General features: G+C 37.6%; 1 protein-coding gene across 5 annotated transcripts in view; it reads right to left on the bottom strand.

The window, feature by feature from the left end:
• MTMR1 (myotubularin related protein 1) overlaps positions 1-13,246 on the bottom strand; it is a 59,239-nt gene that overhangs the window by 18,687 nt on the left and 27,306 nt on the right. For all 5 annotated transcript variants that reach the window (XM_045538405.1, XM_045538404.1, XM_045538410.1 and 2 more), the window contains 6 exons: positions 7,854-7,948; positions 7,374-7,481; positions 3,955-4,056; positions 3,553-3,636; positions 2,682-2,831; positions 1,571-1,759 (listed from right to left, as the gene is read on the bottom strand). In XM_045538405.1, the coding sequence (XP_045394361.1) occupies positions 1,571-1,759; positions 2,682-2,831; positions 3,553-3,636; positions 3,955-4,056; positions 7,374-7,481; positions 7,854-7,948 (728 nt within the window). The remainder of the gene's footprint in view (positions 1-1,570; positions 1,760-2,681; positions 2,832-3,552; positions 3,637-3,954; positions 4,057-7,373; positions 7,482-7,853; positions 7,949-13,246) is intronic.

The raw sequence follows: 13,246 nt of genomic DNA, 5'->3' as shown, positions 1-13,246 counted from the left end.
CTAATGACATCCACATCAAATCCCTGGCAACTGAGAACATGACCTCATTTGAAAAAAAAAAATAGTCTTTGCTTCATCTTTCTCTGCTGCACCCCTTTTAATGAAGGGATCTGTTCTGTAAAATCTGGATTCAACCAAAAGGCCGCACTCAAGGATACAGAAGGCCACATGGATGTTTGTGCAGCTACTTGTTCAATATGTGTCTCTCTTACTAAGCTGAACTGTTGGCCACAGCTATCCCCAGTGCATAGTAGAATGTCTAGCCCACGTAGGTACTCTAGTGCTGAGAGAAGATGGCTGAGTACACATCTGATGACTTGTTTGCTCTTTGAAGTATTATAGAAGGTAATGGTTTCTCCCAAGAGCCAGACGGGAAAGGTAGGAGGCTGGCTTTTTGGAGATTGTTGTCAATGATGGCATAATCATTAAGGGAAAAAAAAGGAGCGAGCTGACAAGAGAAACAAAGTTGGACTTACAAGTACTGCTGAGGGGGACACTGGAGAGAGGGATTACCACATGCCCTTAGACATCTTCCTTCTTGCCGCTCTTGTGCATGATATACACTGCCACACAGTTGGACAGGTACTCATGCTGCTTAGAATGCCCTGCCCGCCTCTGCCACTGACCATGCAAAGCCAGATCAAATGGCACCTCCTTTGTGAAGCCCTACCTAACTCCACATGCAGGGCTAGCCATTCCCTTCTGGCTCGCCCAGTTCATCAAGCTTACACCTCCTACAGATAGCACCTCCCTGGTCTGTTTTTGAATTTCCCCCAGCACCTTGCCCCTAGTTGGTGCTCATTAGATGTGTGCTACCCAAGTATATTTTAAAAGTAGGCCTGAGATGGTAAGGGCTACTGTCACCTTTCTAACACCTGAAATTACTTGAGAAGAGGGCAAAGTCCTCTGAACTTCCAAATGCCTGCCTACAGCAACATAGTCAGAAAGTCACTGTTGGGAAATAGAAATGATTCAAATGAGAGCCTTTCCTATTTGGATAGCAGGTACTGCAGGCTTGACTTCATAGCTTTTGCTAGATACAAAGGACCCTACCACTCCCTGCAGCTGGCAAAGATTGAATGGGAGCTGTTTGCAGAGGTGTTTGGATCATGTCTCGTTGTCACCTGACATACAGTACCAGTGTTCCATGTGATTTATGGAAACTTTGTATATTTGCAGTTTCACATGTCTGATTCCATTCTAAAAGAGCTTCAGACCAGGTATGAATTAATCAAGTAATCACTATATTTCTTAAAGGGACTTACAAGGACCTCACAATTGTTTTGTTAAAATACTTAATCCTTGAGATGATAATTCTCTTTCCAGGTCTTTGCTTAATTGATTCAACAGACAGGATTGTGGAGAAGCAAAGAAGAGACACCATCCTAACCCACATGAAACACCAAACATAGCCCACAGAGTATACACCGGGGAGGAACAGCTCAGGACTCCTCCAAAAGGTTCTAACTTCAGTGGTGAGGAATTCAACAAGTTAGTCAAATCACATAATGATTTACAGACAGTACATATGAAAATATCCAATGTTCCTGCAATGCTATTGAAAATGTACCTTGTTGGTATCAGCAACGCTGTTTTGTCGAGCATCAAAGATGACGAGTTTGTGTGACTGTGCATTAGCATCCATTATTGTTTGTAAGTATTTTTCATCCTCTTTGCAGCGTTTATCATTGGGACCCACAAGTGGCTGGCTGCAACGGGTAATTGTTGCCTGACTTTCTGGATGAATCCATGACAACACCTAGTGTTTTTAAGCAACAAATATTAGTACAGTTCTTCAAGTAATGCATGCTCTAATTACTTGGTAGGAAAAACAAGTTCCCTTCTCAAGCACAGTCTCTTCTACATATTTTCGTCAAAGGTGAGAGTGGGCAGGCCAATCACAGAGTATACTGGCCATGGGACTCAATGTTTTGGTCAGGATGAAACAAGTCTGACTAGGTGAGCTCTAAAAATCCCCTTCCACCTCCAAAAATCTATGATTCTAAGCAAAACAAAACGTAAGGCAAAACTGTTACTAACATCTAGCACCATGCCTATTTGATTGACTGGTTTTATCATCTCCTAATTTAAGAAACATCCTTGTATCCCAACAACAACATATGTGGCAGGGGGAGGACAAAATGAATATATAGTTTCTTATAAAATCTAAAACTCTGCCACCAAAACTCCTACTTTCCTCCAGTGGCCAAGTGACTCAGGATTATAGCAGATGCAAACTCCAGGCCCAAACCATCACTCCCTGCTGGCTGCTATTACTTTCATAACAGCGTTCCACACTCGCAGCTACAGCATTCCACTCAGCATCTAAGAAAGGACGCATCTCCTCTAGGATGAGTCGGTAAAAATAGCAATGCCAATTGGTAACACAATAGTGTGCTGACTCTTTCTTGTTCCCCGTTTGTTATGCTCTACTACATTTGAAGAGCATGACTTAAGTTACCCTTGTACTTAGTAACAGGAAATCATATAAGAGGGAGACATAACAAACAGATTGCTTATATAATTAAGTATTTCTTGAGAAGCAAAGATGTGTTCAGGTTTGAAAGCTTATTTTTCTACTTTCTATTTTTATTCACTAGATTCTTTTCAGTCTTGCGTCTTTCCATATTAGATCTAACACAGTATATGTTTCTATCTAAATGACATTATTTATTACTTACAGGGACTCTGCCTTTTGCTCGAAAGGCTGCCACTTTCGAAAGGTCATCATCTTTTACACTAGTTGGCACAACAATGATAGCAGGGTAGGTGTCACAGAATTCATAATTACTGTTAATTTTGGATATTTTCCAACTCTCATTTGGCAAGCCCTGCAGGGTATTGGAGAGGAAGGAAGAGGGGGGAAAGCATGTTTTTACACTTTGAAAACACACTAAGTATGAACCACATCCATTTCTTATTTTCAACTAAAATCCATTTATAATTTGTTGTTGTTACTTAAAGTTAATATATTTATCTGGTATAATCCATTTCCCAGACATTTCTAAAAATCTAATGATGCATAAGAATTTCCAAACCATACTAAAAGATGAAAATTATACACTAGAATCCCAGGTCTATATATTTCTTGTCCTATTTTCTATAAAGAATGAGTTTAGTGTTATTCTCTTTATAGTTTATTTATTTGATTTTTTTTTATTTCAGCATATTACGGGGGTACAAATGTTGAGGTTACATATATTGCACACCATATGCTTCAATTATAACTTAAGTCAGTCGTTTGGATCCTTACTCATCAACTCTTTACCAGAACATCTAATGAAAACCATCTGGCAGATTTAGTTTTTAAACCTCTGCCTTGAGTCTCACTTGCTCTCTGGAAACAGGATGAGCAAAGAGTAACAGAGTCGAAGGTTTAGCATAGGGAGAAGGCAGCCTCCAGGAGATGGACAACCTACGAGCTGGAGAAGTTATACATCTACGCACAACTTGCCTGACAAGGTTTCCTCTCCATCACTGTATTTGTAGCCTTTTAGAAAAGAAAAAGATGCTCAACCTATTATTTTCAATTTGATAAGCAACATACTTTACCTGTCTCTTATATTCAGATACTGGATCATAAACTTTCCAGCCATTAATTGGAAATTTTTCTTTATAGTTGAATGCAAATAATGCCTGGATATAAAAACCACAAAATACACGTCAGTATCTCTTTTTTATATCATATACTCAATATTAAAGCTTTTAATTCTGATAAGAGCTGAATGTATTAAGATTTCTATTTTGTGTAAATTTTGAAGCAGCAAATTAGCAGCTTTTCTTAATCACTACACAGAACTGAAATATTCCAAATATTCTAATATTTGTTACCAATAGAGGAAAAAAAGAGATAAAGAAAACCCCTTGAAAAAGGAACAATTAAACATAAAATTTTGGAAACCACCCCCCCACAAATACATGCAAAAAAAGGTTTACTTTGGTGTATTTATTTACCTGCCCATTGGAAAGGGGAAATGCATGTTTGTTGAGGTTTTCAAATATCCCTAGTTTACTCTGTTCTTCCTGTTTATAAGCAAGTCGTAAGTTCCTCATATCCTGTTAAACAATTAGCAAAACTCAGTTTTACTCATTTTACTCAACATATATTGAGCAACTAAGAGCCAGATACCATACCATAAATCGGTAAATATTTTTATTCATTTCTCATTTTATATTCTGTCTTGCTCCAACTAACAAAAGGCAATTTAACAATACCTGCAATAAGATAAAAAAGAAATTGAGAAAATTGGAACAAAGGGGACATATGTAGGGAAAAATTCATCAGATGGAAGGAAAAAAGAATAAGGTTCATACACAAAAGTTGTGTCAACAAGTCCGGTGCACTTACTTGCTTAAGGTGTGCTACGGAATCAATTGTGCTTTTTAAGCTGTCAAAGAGTCAGTTATAGAATTCACACCATCCATAAAATAGAAACGTGGCAGACGCTTCTCCCCTGCACACTCACAGAAAGGACTCTGTATCATGAAGACTGTAGCCCTCAGTAACATCCTAATAGACATATAATGCTGTTTCTCCAGACCACGGTTTCTTAAAATGCCCCCAATGCAAGCTGAAAGCCAAAAACCCAAGCACAAGACAGCAGGAATGATTCCCCTAAGGCCGGCTCTGATGGTATGGCTTCTTCCCAGGACAATGTTTTGAGAAGTACCCCTCAACCCTTTAAAATTTATGCCCCTGTTAAACACAAAACCGCATTCTTCTTTAACATTATATGAAATTTGAAAATATGACAACAAACTAAAGCAAAAGCAATTTGAGAAGTGAAGTTATTGTGATATTATTTATCACAGCAAAAGAATGGAAATAACCTAAACGTCCATCAATAGGGGCAGTTAGGTAAACTACAGTACAGCTAATAGTATCTTAAAGAGCTGTTAAAAACAAGCAGCAACTCTTGTATGTATTGACATAAAGAAGTTCCAAGATGTATTGTCAAGGAAAAAAAGAAAGGAGAACAGTATATATACTACCATATGTATTTTCAAAGAAAGACTACACACATATATATGAATGGTCTTTAGTGCATCTATGGAGGGGTACATTAGAAATTGGTAACAGTGGGTGCCTGCAAGGAGTGGAACAGGGTGGCTGGGTGTTGGGTGGAGACTTTTTTTTTTTTTTTTACCATATACAGCTTTTCTACCTCTTGAATTGTGTATGACCTGTTAAAAAAAATTAACCCTATACTTTGCAAGGTTCTTAGGCATGCACTGAGAGGGCTGGCAGGCACGGCCTTAGTAATTCTAGGCTAGAAAACACTTAAAGGAGTTGTTAGAAAATGCGCACCCCAGCCATAAAAATATCTTTGTAAAACAGCCACAGGACACCTGCCTAAGCAACATAATTTCCTGACTTGCTCTCCCCTCCAAACTACGCTGGCTACACACATATACCTCGGTAACTAAGTGAGCTGACTTACTATTTAGGATTGCCCAGAAAGAGAAGCATTACAAGCAAAGACAGAGCATGTGCAAAGATCCTGGTGTGTGGTGGGGGGAAAGAGAAGGCTATGAAATGAGCATGAGCAACTACAGGAAAACCAACATGACTGGGATGGCAAGCATGAGAGGAGGGCAGGCAGCTTGAGATGAGGCTGCAAAGGAAAGTGAGTCAGGCTCAGACACAAGGGGTCTTTTTTTTTTTTTTTTTTTTTTTTTTGAGACAGAGTCTCACTTTGTTGCCCCGGCTAGAGTGAGTGCCGTGGCATCAGCCTAGCTCACAGCAACCTCAGACTCCTGGGCTTAAGCGATCCTACTGCCTCAGCCTCCCGAGTAGCTGGGACTACAGGCATGAGCCACCATGCCCGGCTAATTTTTTTGTATATATATTTTTAGTTGGCCAGATAATTTCTTTCTATTTTTAGTAGAGACGGGGTCTCACTCTTGCTCAGGCTGGTCTCGAACTCCTGACCTCAAGCGATCCACCCGCCTCGGCCTCCCAGAGCTAGGATTACAGGCGTGAGCCACCGCGCCCGGCCCACAAGGGGTCTTGATAAGGAGTTTTTCCTTTAGCCTAAGGATAATGGGAAGCTACTCAAGATTTGGAAGGGGAATGACATGCTTCAAAATACAGAACTGATCAAGTCACCCCTATGGCTTTAAAGTTCTATAACTGCTTGCCATTGTTCTTCACATGGAACCCTGCCTGAGAAGGACAACTATAATTTACCAAAGGAGACAACTGCCACATAGCACCTAATGTGAGTCTAGTAAGCCAAGAGATTCATGATCTGGAAGAGTAAAGGGTTCTCTGAAAAGCTGGATTCCAGTGCAGTCTAGTTATCAACCAGAGGGCGCTGTCCTCAGAGATCTGATCAAAGCAAATAGATCAGCAGGAATCCAAACCCAAAATTTGGAAGGGGACTTGATTTTTCAGGCAAGATCTCTTTCCTGGTACTTCAGAGGTAGGGTTTTTAGTAAATTGTATTACATGAGGTAAAGTCATTGGGAATAAAACCTCAGTAAGAGCGTTTCTTAAATGACTTCATGATTAAAGTAATCACACACATTTCTACTTCAATCATTGGAGGAAGGGTACAAAATGAAAAATAAGTACAGCTCAAGATGAAAATTACAACATAGCCAAGAAATTTAGTTGCATTTTAAATCACATAATTTATAAAATATTGCTGTCCCTTTAGGCAGTCTTTGACCAGCCACTGTTCTGAAGAATAGTCTTAAAACAACAAACTGGAAATATGTATTGGTCTCTGCTTTCCACTTGATTTCTCTGATATGTAACAAACAATGTCAGCACTTAGGTTATAGGTCCAGGTTATTTAGAAAAACAGCCCTTTGTATCCATGGGTTCCACATACATGGAGTCAAACAACCATGGATGGAAAATATTTGGAAAAGAATGAATGGCTGCAATTGTACTGAGCATGCATAGACTTTTTTCTTGTCATTACTCCCTAAACAATACAGTATAACAACTATTTACATAGCATTTACATTGTATTAAGTATTATAACTAATCTAGAGATGACTTAAAGTATACAGGAGTATACAGGAGGATGTATGTAGGCTACATGCAAACACTATACCATTTTATATAAGGAATTTAAACATTCATGGATTTTGGCATATGCCAGGGGTGGGGAGTCCTGGAACCAATCCCCCATGGATGCTGAAGGATGGCTATACTTCAATAGAAAATAAAAGGTTTACTTCAAGGGGTTACACAATGGTTTGAATTTGTTGATATGAGATTTGAAGGGGTCACTGTCCTGAAAACATGTGAGTTACTAACAGTACAAATTAATCTACTGTCCAAAGACCATGAAGAATGAGTCAGAAAGAGTTCTGAGCCAATTACCCCCTTTTAGTTTTCACTGGTGTTTGTATTATACCTTACACACGATCTCTATGCCACAAGAATTATCTCCATGGCTCTGTGCTCCAATCTTCTCAACTCTGCTGATCACTCCAAGGGGAACATCAAGGATGAAATGTGGATCCTAGGTTTAAAATTAAGAATAATGCTCATCAATGTCAGTCAACTGAGTTTTCACATTTTAAGTCTTTGCTGGGTTACAAAACATGTTTGTTTACTTCACATTTCCTCTTTGTTCCAGCTAATACACTGAAGTCTGATCTATAGCATGCTTTAGGAAATATATATTGAGAGTACAATGAAATTTCCCCTTCAAGTTAAGCAGTACCTTAACAGCCTTTTTATTCAAGATACAAAATCTGTTTGCAAATGTGCACACCTTAAAACCCAACCTTTGGCTATCTCAGGGTGATGGGATTTTAGGGGATTTTTTTTACTTTCTTCTTCTAGTGTTCCAAAGTGTTTTTAAAAATAAAGCACACTTTTAAAAACTCACCCTCTCTACACTTTTGAAGTACATCTTAAAGTCCGTCACTGTCAGGGTTCCACTCACTGCTCCCATAAATGGGCAAATATACATGACATCTTTCACTGAAAGAAAAAAAACCAAAATAGCAACCACTGCCATAGACTTGTGCTTTAATAAATCTTAACATGAGTTTCCAAACATATATATATTTGTGATTCCAGTGTTCTAGAAATTTTAAATTTAATAAAATTATAGAAATTGTTATTTTAAATAAAGATACAGATGGACAGTCTTCTAACATATTTCAATTTTTTAAACAAAATTCCGATTTGCTACTTAATGAGGTTTTAAGTATAAGGCCTCATAAGTTATATTTTGTCATTATTTTTCCATGTAGTTAACATTTTCTCTGGGTGATAAATTAATCATATTCAAAACATTAAACTCTGCTACCATTTCATAAATTGCTGCAACTTAAAACTAATGAAAGCTAAATGCCGTCCTCTAACACACCTCCAAAGGAAACTACTTCACAGATGACAAAAAGTAGAACCACATCAATTAAGCGGAAAAAGACTTGTTTCAAATTCCTTATCAGCTTATCAATTTTAATTTTCTTTTTGTTAATATCAATAAAGTGTACAATGTATTTAATTCCCATGAACATTAAATAGCTCACATCTAGCACAAATACACATCTTCATGATTTTCCCAAAGTTCTATTCCATTGGAATGACAAATATACATCGCTACAGATGAGTCCAAGTGAGATAATGAAAGGTACTAAAGTTGTCATTCAGCCAAGTTCTCCAAACAATTCCATTAAACTTTTCTAGAGCTCATTATGTACTGAGTGCCCTCTATTGTTAGGGTTCTAGGTATAACTGGACACAGTTCCTGCCTATAAGCAGTCCATGACTCATAAGAAATACTACACAGAAAAATCACCATTATACTATAGCCTGATAAATGCTATAATAATGATGTGTACACAAAGTGATAAAAGCTCAGAAAAGGATCAGTTTAACTCAGCAGGGAAGCGGGTAGGGGGAAAGAGAGATGAAAGCAAAGAAGGGGAGAGCATCATACTGTTAGAGGTTAGTATGGCTGAATCAAAGCGGATAGTGAAAATGATGGAACATGAGACCAGAGAGGTTGAGGCAGTGAGTGGATCAGGAAGTGCTTTCATAGGATACTAAGGCATTATTATCATTATTCTTAAAAGGTAATTGACTTTTTAAACAAAAATAAAAAGAATGTATTGTGGAGTTTATAACATATGTAAACATAAAATAGATGACAACAATAGCATAAAGGCAGGGAGGGGACAAGTGGGAGTCTACTATTATAAAGTTCTTATGCTACACATGAAGAAGCATAAACTTATTTGAAAGTAGATGTAAAGCAATCAGTAAAATAACAAAACAAAGAATTATAGTTAATATGCAAACATAGGATATAAAATGGAATCCTATAAAGTACTCAATTCAACCGAAAAAAGAGGAAAAAGAGAACAAACAACAAATGGGACAAAGAAAAAACACTTATCAAGATGATAGATTTAAACCTAATTATATTAATTATATAAAATGTAAATGGTCTAAACACCCCAATTAAAAGGCAGAGATTATCAAATTGAATACAAAAGAAAGACCCAACTATACGTGGCCTGAAAAAGACCCACCTTAAACAGAAAGACACAAACAGTTTGAAATTCAAAGGATGAAAACACCTTTGCAATTCAAAAATATATGTTAATATTAACTAAAAGAAAGCTGTAATGTTTATAATATCAGGTAAGGTAAATTTCAGAGCAAACCATATTACCAGGACTAAAGAAGGTCATTTCATAATAATATAGGGGCCAATTCATCAGAAGGACATAATAATCCTAAACATTTATGTACCTAATAACAAAGCTTCAAAATACATGAAGCAAAACCAATAGAACTGCAAAGAGGAACAGACACATCCACAATTATAGTCAGAGATTTCAAAAGCACTCTCTCAATAATTGATAGAAGTAGACAGAAAATAAGTAAGGAACACAGAAGACTTCAACACCACCATCGACAAAACCTAACTGACGTTTACAGAACACTACTTAACAACAGTATAAAACACATTCTTTTCGAGTGCACAGAGAGCATTTACCAAAACAGACCATATTCTGGGCCATAATACAAGTCTTGATAAATATAAAAATATTTATGTCATACAAAGTATCTTTTCTGAACACAATGAAAGTAGAACTCAATAACAAGAAAAAATTGGGGAAATTCACAAATATGTGGCAATTAAACAACACACTCCTAAATAACACAAGGCTCAAAGAAGAAATAAAAAGGGAAATTCAAAAGCATTTTGAATGAAATGAAAATGAAAACACAAAGTCATAATTGGCGAGATGCTGCTAAAGCAGCGCTTGGAAGAAATGCCTATACTAGAAAAGAACAAGGGTCTCAAATCAATGACTGCAATGCGGGGAGTTAGCTACGCTCCCCGCAAAGGGGGTTTTGTCTCTTTCTTCGGGTCAGGTCTCTAAGTTGACCACGCCAGTTTGCAGGGCGTTAGCTGCGCTCCCAGCAAAGAGGTTTTCTCTTCCGATCAGGTCTCTCAGGCAGGGGTCATCGCAAAGGATGAAAAAATAGTAGGAAACAGAAATAATAGTAATAATACACAGAGCCAAAGATATAGTTTATAAAGTAAAGGTTTATGAAAATAGATAAAAGGAGGATATCCAGATGGGGATATTTCCTCCCGCCAGAAATATCTCCCAAAACTGAAAATCCACACAGGTATTATATAGGGTAGATACAAGCTCCCGTTGCCCTTAACAGGCAGTTTGCTTTAGGGTCAAAGTCTTCTAAAAGGCTACTACAGATCCTTTAACTAACTCTAACTAGGGAAAAATGAGTTGTAAAATCTTCTCGGGGCAAACTTCTAAGTTTTCTGATAAGGCTATTACTTTAGCAAAAAACAGAGACATCTTGGCTCCGGTGATTGTGTTCTTGGAGACAGAGATGATCTCAGAAGTCAACATGAGCTGTGCCTTGTGTTAATTACTTTAACCGCATGGCTCCTTCTGGGCCCGGCTTGGGCATTAGCATATCTCTCTGATCAGCTCTCATCTCCGGGGGTCCTTGCCAGCTCCGGCAACCCATGGCTCTAGGAAGAGGCCTGTCTTGTCTTTCAAAACAGGTGAGAACCATAGGCCCAGTTTACAGCTGTCTCTTTGAAGTGCAGCTTTTACTGACCAAGGAGACGCCCTCCTGAGACAAGGCAGCTTTTGAACTAACACATTTCTTTTTTCTTTAAGGCAAAGCCTTATGTGACTTCTGAAATCAAATCTTGTCTCCAGAAATACAGGGGGCATTTCTATGACTCAGTATTCTTAGGCTCAACACTGCAAGAAGAGTGAATTAAACCCAAAGTAAGCAGAAGACAGGAAAGATCAAAGCGGAAATCAATGAAATAGAAACAAAAGAAAATAATAAAACCAAAAGCTAATTCTTTGAGAAGATCAATAAAATTGATAAACCTCTAGCCAGACTGACCAGCGGGGAAGAAAAAAGAGAGACGACATGCACATTAACTATCAGAAATGAGAAAGGGTGATGTCACTACAAATTCTACAGATGTTAAAGTAATAATAAAGAAATATGATAACGAATAATTTAACAACGTAGATTAAATGGACAAATTCCTAGGAAGACAAACTACCAAAGCTTACCAAAGAAAAAAACCACCTAAATATCCCTATAACTACTAAAGAAATTAAAATTAAAACCTTCCCACAAAGAAAACTCAAGGCCCAGGTGGCTTCACTGGTAAACTCTACCAGATATTCAAGGAAGAAATAAACTGTTCTTGATATAAGTAGACAGAAAATGAAGAGGAAGAGGGGAAGGAGGGGAGGAAGAGAGAGAAGGAGGGAAGGAAGGGGGGAAGGGAAAAGAAGGGGGGAGGAAGGAAGGGGGGAGGAAGGAAGGGGAAGGAAGGAAGGGGGGAGGAAGGAAGGGGTAGGAAGGAAGGGGGGAGGAAGGAAGGGGGGAGGAAACTGAGGAAGACAGAATAATTCTCAATTCATTCTATGAGGCCAGCATTACTCTGACACCAAAATCTGACAAAGCCATTACAAGATAACCTCAGATCAATCTATCTCATAAATACTGATGAAAAATAATATTTTAATAAAAAATAAACCAAAACCAGCAACATATAAAATTAATGTATAATAAGCAAGTTGAGTTTATCCTGGGAATGCAAGGTTGATTTAACATTCAAAAATTAATTGATGTAATCTATCATATTAAAGAAGAAAAATCACATGATTATATCAATAGATATAGAAAGAGCATTTGACAAAATCTAACATCCATCTCAGCAAACTAGAAATAGAAGGGAACTTCCTGAACATGACAAAGGGCATCCACAGAAAACCTACGGGCTAACATCATAGCTAATGATGAAAGATTGAAAGCTTTCCCAAGATTAGGAACCATACAAGAATGTCTGCTCTTACCTCTTCTCTTTTAACATTATATTGGAGGTTCAAGCAAGAGCAGTAAAGCAAAAAAAAAAAAAAAAAAGGCATTCAGATTGGAAAGGAAGCACTGGAATGCTCATACACTCCTGGTGGGAACATATACTGGTACAACGTACAACCACTTTGGAAAACACTTAGCAACTTCTTAAATAAACTATATACCTACCATATGATTCAGCCACTCCATTCCTTAGGTCTTTACCCAACAGAAAAGGAAATATACCTCCATACAGACTTGCATATTAATGTTCATTGCAGCTTTATTTGTAGTGCCAAACAGTAGAAACCCAAATATTCACCAGCAGATGAATGGATAAGCAAACTGTCATGTATCCATATAATCGAATTATATTCAGCAATAAAAAGGAATAACTGTTAACCTATGCCATGATACGGATGAATATCAAAATCATTGTTTGATTGGAAGAAGCTAGACAATAAAAAGAACATACTCTATGATTACATTTCTATAAAATGCTAGAAAATATAAACTAGTCTATAGTGCTTGGCGAGGGGGGAAATGGCATAGGAGGGAGGGATTATAAAGGGGCATAAAGAAATGGACACTTCTGGGAGGTGATGGATATGTTCATTACCTTGACTGTGATGATGGTTTCCCAGGTATATATTGTCAAAACTCTTCACATTCTGACAATGACAAACTGAAATAATACTCCATAGGTAATACTTTACAATGACCTATTTTAACACTTTGCTTCCAGGAATATATTTTATTTAAAAGCAGAGGTTAATTTACTTACCCTTTGCAAGCCACTGGAGGAGCATAAAGCATACTTATTTGCTTAAGGACTTGCAGATGTTCTTAACATCTAACTCTAAGATATTTCCCATAATGGATTGGAATGGAGCC

This window comes from Lemur catta, chromosome X (assembly GCF_020740605.2).
Source record: "Lemur catta isolate mLemCat1 chromosome X, mLemCat1.pri, whole genome shotgun sequence".
NCBI classification, from domain to species: domain Eukaryota; kingdom Metazoa; phylum Chordata; class Mammalia; order Primates; family Lemuridae; genus Lemur; species Lemur catta.
This window is presented reverse-complemented; position numbering and strand designations above follow the sequence as displayed.